Below are 18,638 nucleotides of genomic sequence, written 5' to 3'. Positions count from 1 at the left end.
CTTTTGTTTTGAATTGGACATGTTGGATTTCAATCCTTTTTCTGGCATTGGCTTATTCTCCTCTCTCTACCAAAATAAATATATACATACCTCTAGAACATAGCACAACATTTAAGTCTGTACATGTTAATAATTTTAAAATTGTCCTGTCACAGGATATCAATGACTTCGCCATAGGATAGGTCATCAGTATCAGATCAGTGGGGGTCCGAATCCCAGCACCCCCGCCGATCAGCTAGTAAAAGCTACAGCTACAAAGTAAACACACTAAACTGCTCCATTTACTGAGTAGCAGTCACTGCCAAGGACTGCAGATCACCTCTTATTCTACTGACTAGGAGCTGTTCCTCAGTACCCAGCAGCGACAGCTACACATTGAATAAAACTTTATATTTTAGTTTTGTTCAATATGTTTACATCTGGTCACCTTTGGAGCTTATAGCAGCTGATCAGTGGCGTAACCCTACTGATCTGATATGGATGACCTATTCTAAGGCTAGGGTCACACGACCGTATTTTTTCTCATCCAAGAAAATCCGGTTGATTATGCAAATTTGACCATAGTGTAATCATAGTGTGATCCGAAGAGAAGGTGGAAAATAAAAAAATTTCTCCATCTTCTCCAATATGTCAGTCCATGAAAATCGAACCAGACTTGGATGTCATCCGAGTGCGGCCTGATTTTTTTCATGGGCTCAATGACTTGCATGGCTGAGTGCGATCCGGATGCAAACCATGCATGCTACGTTTTTTTTTCCTTGGACAGACTCTGTCTGTGCACGGTCCCATAGAGAGACATTGGTTCAAGTGTGATCCGAAGTTTTGTCAGGTAGCACTTGGACCGAAAATGCGGTCATGTGCACTAACCCTTAAAATAAGTCTTAAATATTCTGATATCAGACAAAGGGGCTATTTTGTAGCATCAACATAGGTTGCGTTAATTTTTACCTTCAAATCCCATTTTTTTGCCAGGATTATTGTAAAATTGTAGCAAAATGTTGCAATTTTATTGCAATGTAACCAAAACCGCTTTTTGATCCTAACATAAGAAGATACCCTTTTTATACCACAAGTGCATTTAGACCTCAATTATCGATTAGCAAACTTCAAGAAATATCTTACAACCGCATATATTATGTATTTTTCTAGGTATTTGTACTGAAGGAAAGATTTTGCCTTGAAACTCAAGGTCTTTATTCTTCCCAGTAACATATACATTAGAATCTCTCCAATACCAGACCCTTATAGTTCTCATAGATATTCCATTATTCTATGGCTCATAAGGTAATTGACAATTTTTCTATTATATTCTCTCCCTCCAGAGGACATATTGCTGGGTTAATTGACTCCCTATGAAATTTGCTCTATTATGCATACATATATATGGTAGAGATAAGGATATTGTGTCCTGAGTCCCAGCAGGGCTGGTGTGAATGAATGCAGAACAATAGGAATAACATACAAGTTAATAAATGCATGGCAAACATAGCCCACCATAAGTCAGAGCTGTCTTCGAGAAAAAGTGTCTTTACAGTCTATAGTCACCCAATATAGAGGAATATGATTGTAATGAGGAACAAGGCCATGTATTCTAGGACATGGATGATGCATGTGGACTTTAATTTTTTTCTATATCTTATAAAGAATGGATTCCTTATGCACGGAGACTGAATGTAGGTACACAAAGTCTATACAGAACTTTAATACTGAGCTTAATACAGTCCATGAGCTGCCATATTGGGCTTTCCATGGTGCTATATTATGAAAATATTCCTTTGTAATGCACCATCTGATTTCAGCAAACTTTGCATAAATCAACTATACAAGTGAATATAAGAAACTTTGTAACATAGCTTATCAGAGAAATATGCTTCTTTCTCCATTTATGAGCCACTTCTTCCCCTCTCACCTGCCAACTGAAATTTCCGTATTATTCACTCTAAAAAACTGCTAAAATCCGTCTTGCTCAAGACAAGATGGACTGTCAGCACAGTGAGGTGTCAGATTACATAACCTATTATAGAGTGGAGGGCAGAGGAGAAGTGATGAGTGCTCAGCATAGTGAGCTCTCAGGTTACACCACCTATTATACTGTATAGAGTGCAGGGCAGAAGAGAAGTGATAAGCACTCAGCACAGTGAGGTGTCAAGTTACACTACCTATTGTACTGTCTATAGAGTAGGACAGAGGAGAAGTGATGAGCACTCAGTACAGTAAGGTATCAGGTTGCACAACTTATTTTACTGTACAGGATGCAGGTCAGATGAGAAGTGATGGGCACTCAGCACAGAGAGGTATCAGGTTACACAACATATTATACTGTATAGAGTGCAGGACAGAGGAGAAGTGATGAGCACTCAGCCCAGTGAGGTGTCAGGTTTCATCACCTATTATACTGTATACCATAGGTTACACCACCAATTATAGAGTATAGAGTGAAGGGCAGAGGAGAAGTGATGAGCACTCAGTACAGTGAGGTATCAGGTTACACAACTTATTATACTGTACAGTATGCAGGGCAGATGAGAAGTGATGGGCACTCAGCACAGTGAGGTATTAGGTTACACAACATATTATACTGTATAGAGTGCAGGGTAGAGGAGAAGTGATGAGCACTCAGCACAGTGAGGTGTCAGGTTGCACCACCTATTATACTGTATAGAGTGCAGGGTAGAGGAGAAGTGATGAGCACTCAGTACAGTGAGGTATCAGGTTACACAACTTATTATACTGTACAGTATGCAGGGCAGATGAGAAGTGATGAGCATTCAGTACAGTGAGGTATTAGGTTACACAACATATTATACTGTATAGAGTGCAGGGTAGAGGAGAAGTGATGAGCACTCAGCACAGTGAGGTGTCAGGTTGCACCACCTATTATACTGTATAGAGTGCAGGGTAGAGGAGAAGTGATGAGCACTCAGTACAGTGAGGTATCAGGTTACACAACTTATTATACTGTACAGTATGCAGGGCAGCGGAGAAGTGATGAGCATTCAGTACAGTGAGGTATCAGGTTACACAACTTATTATACTGCACAGGATGCAGGGCAGATGAGAAGTGATGGGCACTCAGCCCAGTGAGGTATTAGGTTACACAACATATTATACTGTATAGAGTGCAGGACAGAGGAGAAGTGATGAGCCCTCAGTACAGTGAGGTGTCAGGTTACACCACCTATTTTACTGTATAGAATACAAGGCAGAGGAGAAAGAATGAGCATTCAGCACAGTGAGGTATCAGGTTACATCATATATTGTACTGTATAGAGTGCAAAGTGCAAGGCAGAGAAGAAATGATGAGCACTTAGCACAGTGAGGTTATCAGGTTACACCTCCTATTATGCTGTATAGAATGCAGGGCAGAGGAGAAGTTATGAGCACTCAGGACAGTGAAGTATCAAGTTACACCACCGATTATTTTGTATAGAGTGGAAGACAGAGAAAAAATGATGAGCACTCAGTACAATGAGTTATCAGGCTACAAATCATATTGAATTGTATCTAGAGAAGATCTGGGAGTAGCAGAGTAACAGATCATCAGATTCTAGTGAGCTTATCTCAGTGCTGGATTCACAGGTACATTGGTCAGTACTGTAGTATAATGTCCATCATGCCTCTGCTGCTGTCGGTGTACTACCTAACAAAAGAAAACCAGGCATTCTCCACTGTCTAGCTCTCTGTATGTGTGTGCTGTTTATAGGATTCATCATAGCTTCTAGTCTTCACCCACCAGCTCGGTGTCAATTGCAACTTAGAAATAGAACATGCAACGGAGAAGACTGGTAAAAAATCCATGATACAAGACATATTATAAAATAGTGTTCTTCTTTATATACACACAGACAACAGCTTATTCTAAAAAGTCATATAAAAGTATGGGTATCCTTTAAATGGAATATGGTGTGGAGTACAGCATGGTCCCACAGAAGTCTACGGTGGTAGTTATGAAAGTCTATGGATGTTCTATAGAGCTGTAAATTGTGGACATGAGGTCTTTGTAAGATACAGTGAGCTGTGATAAAAAACATCAGACAATTAAATCAATATGATGCACAGTGAGCATGCTACATGTTTAAAATTATTGCAAATGTATGGTATTCCATTCACATGTATATAACAACAATGTACTCAGTGGCTCAGCCACGTTACACAGCATGAGCTGCTAAGCTCACTGACTAGCTACAGAGAGCTGTTGATGTACCCATTGTAGCCAAACACTGACACTAGAGAAGAGGTGCCGAGCCAGTGATCGACCCAATGAGAGGGGGCATTCTCTGATTTTGGAATTTTATATAATACAGAAAATATTTTGGGTCCAAATACAGAGCAAAACTTGTTAAAATGTATTATCAATATAATGTATAAGGATACATTTATATTTACATTTGAATGCAATACTGAGGACAATGTGCTAAAATGTGTTTGTGAAAAATATGCCTTCGTTTTTCAAATGTTTTGGCATATAGTTGTGGCCAAAAGATTTGAGACTGACACAAATGTTGGTTTTCACAAAGTTTGGTGTTTCAATTTTTATAGTGGCAGTTTGCACTAACTCTAGATTATTATGAATAGTGATCAGATGAATTGCAAAAAAAATTACAAATTTATTCCTTGCCTGAAAATGAATTTAATCGGCAAACACCAATTTCCACTGAATTTCAGTCCTGCTACAAAATGATCTGCTTACATTATTTCAGTGATCTTCTCATTAGCACAACAGAAAATGTTAACAAGGACAAGGCAGCTGATAATACTCTGTCATGCTGTTTGAATTCTAAGAGTAGACTGGTTGCATTAAGACGGGGCTAGTGATTGAAATCATTGTCTTTTTATATTAACCATGGTTACCTCCAGAGAAACACCTGCAGCCATCATTGCTTTGCATCAAAAGGACTTTACAGGCAAGGACATTAATGCTTGAAAGATTGCACATAAATCAACCATTTATCAGATCATCAGGAACTTTAAAGAAAATTGCTGTAAAGAAGGCTTCAAAGTACCCAACAAAAGTCCCACAAGTGTCAGGACCATCTCATAAAGGGGATTGAGCTATGGGATTGGTTCAACACCAGTGCAGACCTTGCTCAGGAATGACAGCAGGCAGGTGTCAGTCCATCTGCATGCACTGTGAGGCAAAGGCTTTTGGACGCTGGCTTGGTCCAAGAAGGACATCAAGTAAGCCACTTCTCTCCAAGAAAAATATTCTGAGATTCTGCAGGAAGTACAGGGATTGAATTGAAGAGGATTGGGGTAAAGTTATTTTGTCTGATGAAGCCGTTTTAGACAGTTTGGGACATCTGGAAGAATGATTGTCTGGAGAAGAAAAGGTGAGTGCTACCATGAGTCCTCTGTCATTCCAACAGTAAAGCCTCCTGAGACAATTTATGTGTTGGGGCTTCTCATCCATGGAGGGGTTCACTCACAATTTTGTCGAAGACCACTGCCATGAATAAAGAATGGGATCTAAACAGTATCTTAGACAAATTCCAGAAGTCTTGAAAAATAAGGGTCATCAGTGAAAATATTAAGTCTTACATAAACTTGACGTATTTGTCAATAAAAGTGTAAAAACTTATGTAATGCTTATAAATGTACTTCAGACATCCTCTAAACATCTAACTAAAGAGTTAAAAACGCTGAAGTAGCAGACTTTAAGATAACCAAAGTTTGTGTCAGTCCCAAAACTTCAAGTGTTTTAGACACTTTTTGCTCCTCAATCACAAATGGGTGTGGCATAGAGAAAGAGGGTGTGACTTGGAAGGCAATGGATGTGGCTTAAAACTACCTGTGCCAAATTGTACCAAAATGTACCAACAATAGGTGGTGTAAAGCCCCCGTCTCACATAGCGTAATCGCTAGCGAGATCGCTGCTGAGTCACGGTTTTGGTAACGCAACAGCGACCTCACCAGCGATGTCGCTATGTGTGACACTTTGCAGCGATCAGGCCCCTGCTGTGAGGTCGCTGATCGCTGCAGAATGTCCTGTACCATTTTTTGGTCTTTGCCCTCCCGCTGGTCAGCACACATCGCTGTGTGTGACCAGCGGGACCAGCGATCAGGCTGGTAACCATGATAAACAGCGGGTTACTAGGGGCGCACGCGCACTTAGTAACCCGCTGTTTATCATGGTTACCACTCTGCTACGTGAGCGGTAACCTCCCGCTCACAGTAGCAGAGTGGTAACCATGATAAACAGCGGGCTACTAGGGGCACGTGTGCCCCTAGTAACCCGATGTTTATCATGGTTACCAGCCTGCTCCTGCTTCAGCAGGCTGGTAACCAGGAGCAGGACATCGTGGAAAGATTCTTTCCACGATGTCGCTGCTCCCCTGATTGTTGGTGAGCCTGCCTGTTTGACAGCTCACCAGCGACCACATAGCGACGCAGCAACGATCCTTGCCAGGTCGTATCATTGTCGGGATCGCTGTAGCATCGCTAAGTGTGACGGGGCCTTTAAGTTAGACAAACTAAAATTGGACAAGGATTAATAAATCTAATCTAACCCATTGTTTTCCGTGATGTTGTACTGGTGCAGCCTTGTGTGGCTTCTCTATTGGAAGATGTAATTAAAACCCAACCATAAAGACTCAAACTCAATCGTTATTTATCTACAAATGGCCTACAAGGTGTTAATAAAGTAGAAATTAATGAAAGATATCTCATAGGGCTCAATGATCCCTGCCATTGACTTAATAAGATACAAGGGATCAGTAATCTGCCGTCGGCTTCGCTCACCATACAGAAGACAGATATGAGCCATACATCTTGACTTTGCTTCTTACAGTTATAGTTATGATATACTAACGAAGGCACACAAAATAGGTTGAAATAAACTTGGTTTATTAATGCAACCTTAGGCACAAGAACAGACGGGCGGCCTCTAATAAAAGTCTCCTGCTAATGGCAGATATCTGGTAAACTTACATTTATATAGTAAACACATGAGCACAGACAAAGCTCTACATACGGATTATATGGAAATACACACAGATTTTTTTTGTAAAGGCTATAACAAATATGTATTGCATTCACACGGATTTTTTTTTCCTGCCCTTAACTCAACATACGTGGTGAAATTAATTAGCAAAAACAGGCATTTACGCAATGGAAGAAATACACCCACGCAGACTCTCTCACACGCAGGCACCTCGCGACTTGCTGTTGATTCTTTTATGTTGGATGGAGGCACCGTGTGACAGCAGGGTGGTGGGCTGGTTGTTGGGGTCCCCCGGATTGTTAGAGATCATGCTTTCCTTGTACTTGCTCATCAGAGACATCTTGGCGTTATCGCCTCCCGAAGACGCAGAGTTCAATGCAAAGACTGGAAGAGAAGGACAAAAAGACAATCATTAGCATTTCAGGCTGTTTTTATTTTTTAGACTTTCAAAAATTACTAATTTTTTTACATGCATACTTATTCTGTTAATACCCTTTTTGTTTTTGTTTTAATGAGTTTTTCTTTCACTGAAACTTTTATGAAGACGTCTTTGATGCATTTGGGAAGAGTTTTTTCCTGGGAAGTTTTTTTCGGAGCCTTTCGGTTGGACAGTTTGGAGCAAATTCCATCAGAATCAGCTTCAAAAAGATGACATCCACTTTTTTTCCACCAGATGCCATTCAAAACCTCTTCAAGAAGAAAAACTAAAAAAAACCTCCTGATATAACAGTAAAGTGGATTTCCAATACAAATTTGTTTATTTTTTTCCCTAAAGTTTTGAAGTAGTCTTTAAGGAGTATTTTTGAGCGGATCTGCTCAAAAGAACTCCTTCAAAAACTTTGTGTGTTACATGGACAAGGTTCTCATTGATATGGATCAGGTTCAACAGTGACAAATTTTGCAAGCGCAAACCTATTCTCGAAATGACCTTTTGGGTTTTATTTAATTATTTGTTCTTTAATTGAAGCATTTTTTTAACAAGTTTTGATGCATTTGAAAAGAGTTTTTTTTTCCTGAAGCATTCTTTGGAGCCTTTTGGTCGGACAGTGCCCAGATTGGAGCAGATTCCATCAGAATCAGCTTTAAGGAAATGACGTGCACTCTTTTCCACCAGATGCCTTTTAAAACCTCTTCAAGAAAAAAAAAAAGTCCTGATATGAACAGTAAGGCCACGTCCCCACTATCAGTACAGTCATATGAAAAAGTTTGGGCACCCCTATTAATCTTAAGCTTAATGTTTTATAAAAATTGGTGTTTTTGCAACAGCTATTTCAGTTTGATATATGTAATAACTGTTGGACACAGTGATGTTTCTGCCTTGAAATGAGGTTTATTGTACTAACAGAAAATGTGCAATCTGCATTCAAACAAAATTTGAAAGGTGCATAAGTATGGGCACCCTTATCATTTTCTTGTTTTAAATACTCCTACCTACTTTTTACTGACTTACTAAAGCACTTTTTTTGGTTTTGTAACCTCATGGAGCTTTGAACTTTATAGCCAGGTGTATGCAATCATGAGAAAAGCTACTTAAAGTGGCCACTTGCAAGTTGTTCTCCTGTTTGAATCTCCTCTGAAGAGTGGCATCATGTGCTCCTCAAAACAACTGTCAAATGATCTGAAAACAAAGATTATTCAACATAGTTGTTCAGGGGAAGCATACAAAAAGCTGTCTCAGAGATTTAACCTGTCAGTTTCCACTGTGAGGAACATAGTAAGGAAATGGAAGAACACAGGGACAGTTCTTGTTAAGGCCAGAAGTGGCAGGCCAAGAAAAACATCAGAAAGGCAGAGAAGAAAAATGGTGAGATCAGTCAAGGACAATCCTCAGACCACCTCCAGAGAGCTGCAGCATCAACTTGCTGCAGATGGTGTCACTGTGCATCGGTCAACTATACAAGGCACTTTGCACAAGGAGAAGCTGTATGGGAGAGTGATGCGAAAGAAGCCGTTTCTGCAAGCACGCCACAAACAGAGTTGGCTGAGGTATGCAAAAGCACATTTGGAGAAGCCAATTTCTTTTTGGAAGAAGGTCCTGTGGACTGATGAAATCAAGATTGAGTTATTTGGTCATACAAAAAGGCGTTATGCATGGTGGCAAAAAAACACAGCATTCCAAGAAAAACACTTGCTACCCACAGTAAAATTTGGTGGAGGTTCCATCATGCTTTGGGGCTGTGTGGTCAATGCTGGCACTGGGAATCTTGTTAAAGTTGAGGGACGCATGGATTCCACTCAGTATCAGCAGATTCTTGACAATAGTGTTCAAGAATCAGTGATAAATATGAAGTTACAAAGTGGATGGATCTTTCAGCAAGACAATGATCCAAAACACCGCTCCAAATCTACTCAGGCATTCATGCAGAGGAACAACTACAATGTTCTGGAATGGCCATCCCAGTCCCCAGACCTGAATATCATTGAACATCTGTGGGATCATTTGAAGAGGGCTGTCCATGCTCGGCGACCATCAAACTTAACTGAACTGGAATTGTTTTGTAAAGAGGAATGGTCAAAAATACCTTCATCCAGGATCCAGGAACTCATTAAAAGCTACAGGAAGCGACTAGAGGCTGTTATTTTTGCAAAAGGAGGATCTACTAACTATTAATGTCACTTTTCTGGTGAGGTGCCCATACTTATGCACCTGTCAAATTTTGTTTGAATGCAGATTGCACATTTTCTGTTAGTACAATGAACCTCATTTCAAGGCAGAAACATTACTGTATCCAACAGTTATTACATATATCAAACTGAAATAGCTGTTGAAAAAACACCAATTTTTATAGAACATTAAGCTTAAGATTAATAGGGGTGCCCAAACTTTTTCATATGACTGTATTTGGTCAGTATTCGGTCAGTATTTTTTCTCAGGAGTGGGAGCCAAAACCAGGTGAGGAACAATCAGAGAAAAGGTATAATAGAAACAAGTAACCAATTCTGCATTTATCACCCACTCCTGGTTTTGGCTCCCACTCCTGAGAAAAAATACTGACTGAATACTGACCAAATACTGATAGTGGGGCCGTGGCCTTAAGTGGATTTCCAATACAATTTTGTTTTTTCCACAAGTATGTTTGAAGACGTCTTTGAGGTGTATCTTGGAACGGATATACTCAAAAAAAACCCTCCAAAAACTCTGTGTGAACAAAGCCTTACCAGTTGTATGGACCAGGTTCACATTGGTCTTCGCTTTACTCAAGGACATTTGAAATGACAACATAATTTATAGCTACGCTGCAGCACAAGGATGCATGCAGGAAAATTCAATTGTGTTCCAAGAGACTGTCAGCCCAGCAGGTAGTAATTGTAGCAACCTAACGAGAATGCCTAATCAGATATGCAAAAGTAACACTAATGAACAAAGCTGTGGATGGTGTCAGGAATCCAACATGCTAGCGCAAAACTAAAATTTGTTAGGGGAATCTCACGTTTTGGAAAATTAGTTTATTGCAAAATATATAAAGGCTATAAATAAAGAAGCAGTAAAAATGAAGAGCTTACAGTATACAGTATCCATAAAATAATCAGCAAATACAAGACCTTTACTTGTCCTCTTCTGTCAAGTCAGAATGTATCATTATGGTTCCTCACGAGAGTGACCCACTCAGCATGGAAAAAGACTGATCTGCCCAGTTATAGTGCAATGTAATCCCTGGCACGGCTACTGGGCACGTCCGATGTTCAGGAATCTGGGAAAGCTTTATAACAGACTGTCCCACAAAAAAACTGATTGTCTGCTTCACTCTCACCTCCTTCGAATGTGAGGAAGTCAAAGACCAGCAGCACTCACTTCTTCCTGGTGATAGTTTGATCCAAAGAAGATGAGAGTGAAGCTGATGCTGATTGCCTATCTTGTGTTACACAATCTCCGGGATACCAGGCACTGACATTGCTGGAGCAACGTCTGCACCGGACGTGAATATAGCTATTATTATTTTAAATGGGGGCAATTTAGTAATCGAGAAAGGGTTGTCCGAGTAGTGGACAGTCCCTTTAAACTCATGTTAAAAAGTAGTCAGTACACATCTGACATCATTTACAGTGATTTTTATTAACCCCATATAAAGTTTCGCTGTTCTAGTATGATTCTTCTGAGTTGCATTTTACAGAACAAGCCATGGCTTGTAAACAGCTTACAAAACAGCAAAGGCATCTCATGGTTGAAAGTTATTAGTCAGGAAAAAAGTACAAAAAAATTTCAAGGCATTAGATAAACTATGGAACACTGAAGACGGTCACCACAAAGTGGCTTAAGTTTGGCCTAACAGTAACATTACCTAGAAATGGACATCCCTAAAAATTGATGAAAAGACAAGAAGAAAATTGGTTTGAGAGGCTGCCAAGAAGCCTACAACAACATTAAAGGAGATGCAGGAATTTCTGAGAAATACTAGTTGTATAATGCATGTGACAACAATCTTCTGTATTCTTCATATGTCTGATCTGTGGCGTAGAATGGAAGCCTTTTCTTACAAAGAAAAACATCCACGCCTGGCTATGTTTTGCTAAAACCTCCATCAAGTCTGCCAAAAGCATGTGGGAAAATGTTCTATGGTCTGATAAGATTAAGGGTGAACTTTTCAGCCATAATTACAAAAGGTATGTTTGACTCAAAACCATCATCACTGTACATCACCAAAAGTACATCATACCCACAGTCAAGCATGGTAGAGGCAGCATTATGCTTTGGGGATTTTTTTTTGGCAACTGCAACTGATGTTTTTTTCAAGGTGGAGGGAATTGTGAACAGTTCCAAATATCAGTCAATTTTGCAACAAAATCTTCAGTCTTCTGCTAAAAAGCTGAAGATGAAAAGGAATTTCACCTTTCACCACAACAACGACCCTAAGCGTACCTCCAAATTAACAAAAGAATGGGTTTGCCAGAAGAAGATCAAAGTTTTAGAATGGCTCAACAAGAGACCACACCTGAAACTGTGGGTGACATGAAGAGGACACTGTACAAAGGAGATGCTTTCATAATCTGACAGATTCGGAGCGCTGCTGCAAGGAAGAGTGGGCAAAAATTGCTAATTCTAGATGTGCCATGCTGATAGTCTACTACCCAAAAGACTGACTATGATAAACATATACAGAAGAGATACAAGAAATAGATATACACTATAGATAGCCTCATATTTTCATATTTTGATTTTTACTATTTTTTCTCCATTTAGAATATAGAGATGATTCTACGGAGCAGTAAGAAGGGCAAATGCCCTATGGACATTATGGAAAACACTGACTGCGGTACTAATATAAATGGCGCCTGCGCATTGGTGGCTGATGCATCTGCAGGGGGTAAAGTACATGAATATTAAAGTTCCCCGCAGCAGGCACATTATTACTAGAATTCAGACTTCTGTTAGGGGAGATTCCAATAATGATACTAATTATAACAATGGTGATTTTGGGAATTGCTATGTATGCACACGGTGCCATGATCTTCACAAGTAGCGGTACTTTTATGTTGGCACATATTTGTAACAATGCACGGCTGTGTTTTGGGATAGATATTCAATTTCTTTCCTAATCCGATGGAGCGTGACTGCATTTGCAAACTGATAAAATGGTTGAATGAATCTTATATTAGATCTACTGAAAACGGGTAAAGGGGGTAATATTAAAAAAAAGTGAGTCTTTATTTCTCCGAGTTCTGCGCTCAGCACTGAGATAAATGGCTACGGAGAAACAATGGAGCGGCGGCTCAAGGTTACAGAGCTGTTGTGGAAAGTAATTCCCTTTGCACTGTCTTGTCATTTAGATCTTGACAGAAGTGAAGAATCTAGAAGACGCAAAATGCAAAAGAGAAGGTGAGCAGCATCTGTCCTCTCCTAATGACTACAATAAACCCACGCTTTATCAGTCTGATACCACCGAGGGGGCGGCCTAATGGTGCAGTTTACCTGACAACCAGCGCCATACACAATCACTTCTATGTGTTCATGAAAGTAAAGACAATCTGCCAAAAATGCATAATACTAAAATTCAAATACAAAGTCAACTTTATCACTAAGTATTAAGATTGATGCAAAGTCATGTAAGAAGACATTTCACTCCATAATAAAAGAAAATACAAGTAAACGTAACACCTTGAATTTTCTTTAAAAAGGTTACGTAGAACTAAAGCTGATTGTAAAAACTCCTTCAACTTTTTAATTAGTTTTCTTTATCTTTTCTTTTCTTTTTCAGACACCCTCTGAGGCCATTTTTTTCACTTAAAGAGGACATGTAACCAGGTAAAAAGTGATCTCTTTTCGTTCTTACTTTATTCCCGCTGCTTCCGAGTATTCAATTTTCTCCTTTTTTAAGTCAGCCACAGTTCCAGAGATATAGGCCTTTATATTTCCTGCTAATTTTATGGTGGTTATCAAGGGGGCAGTGCTTAAGCGTTCCTCAGGGGTATGTTTTTAGTCTGCCCTGCAGTATTAATCTGTGAGCAACGACCCCTTGTAAATAACTTAAAAATAAAAAAGGTCCATATCTCTAGAATCATGACTTCAAAACTTTGATTACTACAAAATAGGAATCATTTTTATAGTTGAGTTACAATCTGTACAGTGCAAGAATGCAGCAGGTAACATCCTGGATGGCAGGTATTTGTCACCGAGGTGGCTGGTCCCGGTGATGTAAGTCATGGAATAAGAGCGTCAGTTACAATAGGTTACTGAGGTGGTTTTATTTTGTCTGGATTTTGGGTCCGGGATTTAGGAGTGACCAAAAGAGCTTGGGTGGGAAAGGTTGCTCTCATACTCCAGTTCAGGTCTTACAGGCCTAATAAAAGGCAGCTGGACTAGGTCAGGGAGAAGTAGTTGTGCTGAGACTGGAGAAAGAGATAGCTAGTGGATAGTCTGTGTTATAGACTGAGAGATTTCTGTGACACCAAGTTGGTGAGACCATTTGATTTAGTTTGCCTTATCCAAAGAAGGGACTGTTTTTATTAATTTATGCTGAAGAAAGCTATGTTTATTTTTTGTATCTCAAAAGTTTATGAAGAACAATAAACTTTATTTTGCTTTGATATTAAAACCTGGTGTCCGTGCATGTCCAAGCAACTACCAGAGAGCTAAAGCCTCCACAACAGCAACAGCATTACTTTTAGTGGTTAAAGGGTTATTCTCATCTACATAAATATATGTTTTCGAATAATGCTTGTAAATAAAAAGCAATTTTGCAATTTACTTTTCATTAAAATTTGCATCCGTTCTTGAGATATTCACACTTTTCTTTTGTTTACAGCACATTGCCTAGGAGACCGACCACTGCTCGTAAGTATTGCGCTGAATCTGGCTGGAATTTGAAGGTACTGGCACACTTCAGCAATCCTAGCAAGTTTCAATATACTGCTTACTGGCTTAATAGAATTGAGCTTGTAAGCAATACTCATATTCTCCTGTCTAGCAGGGGTGGTCAGTCTCAAGGCAAAGAGCAGTAAACAAAAGAAAAGTGTTAAAGGCGTTGTCCACAGCTTTTTATTATCCCCCCCAATGCATTCAGCCCGTGCCCATAAGGGTTTTTGTAATTACCTTTAGTTGCCCTTTTTGCCTGTCAGCGGCGCTATCACTGGCCACTCACAGGCATCACGTGACCCCCGGCTACAGCTGGCTCTCACATCCGCTGATGTAACGTCAAGTTCTGGCTGCAGCAGGGGGTACTCACAGTGGATGCTGGGTTGTGGGTGGGGTTACCCCACATGTCACACCCAGCATCCACCATACACCTTCCCTCTCCTCATTCATTGGGAAAGTGCGCGGTGGATGCTGTGTGTCACGCATGGAGAAACCCTGCCTACAGCCCAGCATCAACCGCGGGGACTGCGTCACTGATGTCACACCTCACTTGACGTGACATCAGCGGGGGGTCACGTGATGCCTGTGAGCGACCCGCGGAACCGCCGCTCACAGGCAAAAAGGACAAATAAAGGTAATTACAAAAACCCTTATGGGCACCTGCTGAATACATTGGGGGGAAAATAAAAAGTTGTGGACAATTTCTTTAATATCTTATGAATGGCTACAAAAATTGACTACCAGTAAATTGCAAAATTGCTTGTATTTACAAGTACTATTCGAAAATATCCATTTATGAAGGTGGGAATAAGTCTTTTAAGGCACTCAAGAACTGTGCAGACTGTAACACCTATTGCCGGTTCCCCTTCTTCCTCCATGTGGGGACACTGCCATACTCAATGCCCCAGCCGCAGCAATGTCCTCAGCCTCCGTCTCTTGTGCACGCCGCACAGGCTTCCAGTGGTGTGCCTAGTGAGCTCCCCTGCTCTTAACGGGGCAGCGTGCACACCTGCAAAGATGCCCCCAGCAAATAGTTACTTAGTTACTTAGTGGTAGCGTGTGTACAACTGTATGTTGCCAGGTCAGCCATCCCTAGTCTATTATAGTAAATTCCTTATTCAGTATCATCCCTGTAGTCTGTGTAGTTTATACGTGACCCTGAAGCTGCTAAGGCAGTACCTGAACCCTGTAGCCGCTAAGGCGGTACCTGAATCCTGTAGCCGCTAAGGCGGTACCTGAACCCTGTAGCCGCTAAGGCTGTACCTGAACCATTTCCTGAGACCCATGTGTCTGACCGAGAACTTATCCCTGAACCCCATGCTGTTCGAACTGTCTATCAGTCTCCGTATCCTGCCGGCCAGCGACTCCATTCCTGTGTTCCCATCCAGCGAACCCGCCCCCTAGGGTCAGCAACTGCAGTACCAGGGACTGCCTAGGAGTAGTACCTGGCAGCTACCTGCAGCTCAAGCCTGACTCAACCTCCAGTGGTGAACACCAAGTAGCCACCTAGCTATGCCCCTCCCAGGCAAGCCCGGCCCCGTGGCACAGTGGGTCCATGAACTACGTACGCCACCTGCTGGCGTGACACAGACATTATAAATTCTCAGTTACTCTTCAGCAGGAGGAAAGCTTGCACTTAGGGACTCTGAAAAACTGTGTGGCAAATCTTAGAAGAAGTAGCAGGTTCCTTTTTCCTGATAACATACATTTTGCTGAAACAAGTATTACACAGCATTGTTCTAAAGAGTTTCCATACAGAATAATATTGTGGAGACAAAACTGTTATTTGCTAATCAGACTTTCATTCACACTAAATTACAGCACATTTTAGCAGTGCTGGGAGCCTGTGCTCCGTAACACCAGCAATGTACAGTAAGTAGGTGGAGAAGGTAGGAGGACTGGGTACAATGTGATATTTCGTAGAAATCCCGTCTGTTTCCACTTCTAGGCTAACAGTGTTCTCTGCAGTCCTAAGAAATGCTATTTCATTGTGATAAACAAGATATAATACAAAAGTTTAGCCTCCCACACATCCAAGACGTAGGAAACTATTCAGTGGCCTTAAAATGGAATAAAACAGAATATCAGACAAAATCTACTGATAGGAATGATGCTGTTTTTGGGGACATAAGCTGTTTTTTTCTTCTATGCAATGTTTGACAATCACAATTTCTTAAAGGAAATCTCTCACTAGATTTTTGCTTCCCCATCTGAGAGCAGCATGAATGGGGGCAGAGACCCTGATTCCAGTGATGTATAACTTACTTGGCTGCTAATTGCAGTTTTGATAAATTAGAGTTTTCTCTGCTGCAGATCTAGCAATTCTCTGAATGCCGAGCTCTGTATAACCATCACTGATTGGCAGCTTTCTATGTACACTTTGAATTGGCCGAAAGCTGCCAATCAGTGGTATACCCAGCTCATGAATAAGGAAGACTACATGGCAAGAAGTTTACTAGTCCTCCTGTGATAATCTCCTGCTTATAAAACTTTTATTTCATCAAAACTACAGCAAATAGCCCTGAAAGTTCCATATCGTTGGAATAAAGGTCTCTGTCTCTACATCATGCTGCTCTCCAATTAGTTGGCAAAAACCTTGTGATAGATTCCCTTTAATCACTGTTTCATAATTGTTCTTTCGTTCTCAGATTCTGCATTCTTTGATTTTACGATTTGTCTCTATCTCCCTCAGTTGCCTGATTTTTTTCCAATCTGACTTTATTCCTTTCTCTGTTGTCAAGAATGTTTCCCAAGCCTCATGCACATATTCAAGAGTTACTCCCATGTTTTATCCATAGTGTTAACCAAGCTATGCTTAATTAAGCTGATCATGGGGGTCTGACCGCTGTTCTAGTGTATATAATATAGTGTTGGGCGGATATGCGCACCTCCGCTCCATTCATTCTCCATACGACTAGCAAAAAAAGCAAAGCTTTGTACTCGGCTATCTCCAGCAGTCCCATAGAGAAAGAATTGAGCTGTGTTGTGCATGTCCAGTCAACCCTATATTCTGATGGGCAATTTCAGATCTTGTTCTCAGGATTGGCAGTTATTATCTATCCTATAACATCTAATGATTTAAAATAACCCTTTAAAGGGACTGTCCGGGATGTAAGGTGGCTAACGGACACATAGTTGATGGGAGGTATGTATCACAGAGATCGCTGTTCTTTGTGATGCAATCCGGGAATGTTGATCTAGTGCACGTAAGCACTGAGAGGACGGTTTGGTGCATCTGGGACCGGGTTATGGGTAGTTGGAGAGATGGGCGGGTCTAGCTACCCAAATACTTCATCTCTGGGTGTGGTTAACAGGTTATAATGGAGGCCGTTGTTTGGCACATGGGGTGTGTTTGGAGGGAGAATACCTCATGTGTGCTGTCATCTCCAGACTGAGCCTGTGTACTGGATGCTATCTAGCCTGTGTGCCCATAGGACTGGCTAGCCAGAGACTTTGCTTAAAGGGCTGTTTACTTTGTTTTGTCTGCTCTGAAGGCTCTCTGTCTTCCTTTTGCTTTTGGCTGGCTTATGACGCAATAAACCATCATGGATATTTAAATGAAAACGCTTCCTGTTTGCCTCCCGACGCACCCAAGTGAGTAGAAACCCCACAGGGACTTTAACATTGATTTTCTATCCTTAGGATAGGTCATCTATGTCTGATAGGTGAGGGGTGCGACACCTGGCTCCCCTGCTGATCAGCTCTTCCTTGTGTCGACAGAGGCCGGAATTGCTCAGTTGCGGAGCGGCACATCACAGCTCCTTCGACTTTATAGTGGCTGTGGCCGGGTACTGCACATCCACCCCTATTCAAATCAAAAAGAAGTGGATTGCAGTACCCGATCATGGCCACTATTCCGTCGAAGGAGCTGTGTTGTGCAGCTCCATAACTGAGCAGTTCCTGTCGTCGCTGACACCGGGAATAGCTGATCAGCGAAGGTGCCGGGTGTCACATCCCAACTGATCAGACATTGATGATCTCTCCTAAGGAGGCCATCAATGCTAATATCCTGGACAACCCCTTTAAAGCTCCCCACAATCTCCAAGATGTATAAAGAAGAAATATGTTGCCATGAGGCCTGGCTACAATGTACCTGCATTTGGGTCAGCTTTAATGTAGAGACATGAAGGTATATTTTGTTGGATCTCACTTGGAACATTACTAAATTCACTTTATGCCGACACACAGAGTGTAGAGATCCATGGTAAAGAGCCATAAAGTCTCTGTGCCACCATTCAAATATTTTTCACGTCACATTTTTTTCTTCCTGAAAGGGCTCGTCCACTTCATCTTTATTTTATCAAATATACCAAGGACATGATTTCGTAGCAGTTGCGCAAACATAAGTACATGTTCTCTTCCTGTTTTCTTCAAGGACTACACAGCTCAAAATGACTACCGTTGGAG

At 41.0% G+C, this 18,638-nt stretch overlaps 1 protein-coding gene across 8 annotated transcripts in view; it reads right to left on the bottom strand.

The window, feature by feature from the left end:
• The window catches only part of ASTN1 (astrotactin 1), a 651,398-nt gene that overhangs the window by 264,630 nt on the left and 368,130 nt on the right, over positions 1–18,638 (bottom strand). For all 8 annotated transcript variants that reach the window (XM_073643365.1, XM_073643361.1, XM_073643368.1 and 5 more), the window contains one exon: positions 7,151–7,324. In XM_073643365.1, the coding sequence (XP_073499466.1) occupies positions 7,151–7,324 (174 nt within the window). The remainder of the gene's footprint in view (positions 1–7,150; positions 7,325–18,638) is intronic.

The sequence above is a fragment of the Phyllobates terribilis genome, unplaced genomic scaffold, assembly GCF_046119375.1.
Source record: "Phyllobates terribilis strain yellow unplaced genomic scaffold, ASM4611937v1 Scaffold_8__6_contigs__length_399053987, whole genome shotgun sequence".
Lineage (NCBI taxonomy): Eukaryota > Metazoa > Chordata > Amphibia > Anura > Dendrobatidae > Phyllobates > Phyllobates terribilis.
Note: the sequence above shows the minus strand (reverse complement) of the source record. Positions and strands in the feature narration are given on the sequence as shown.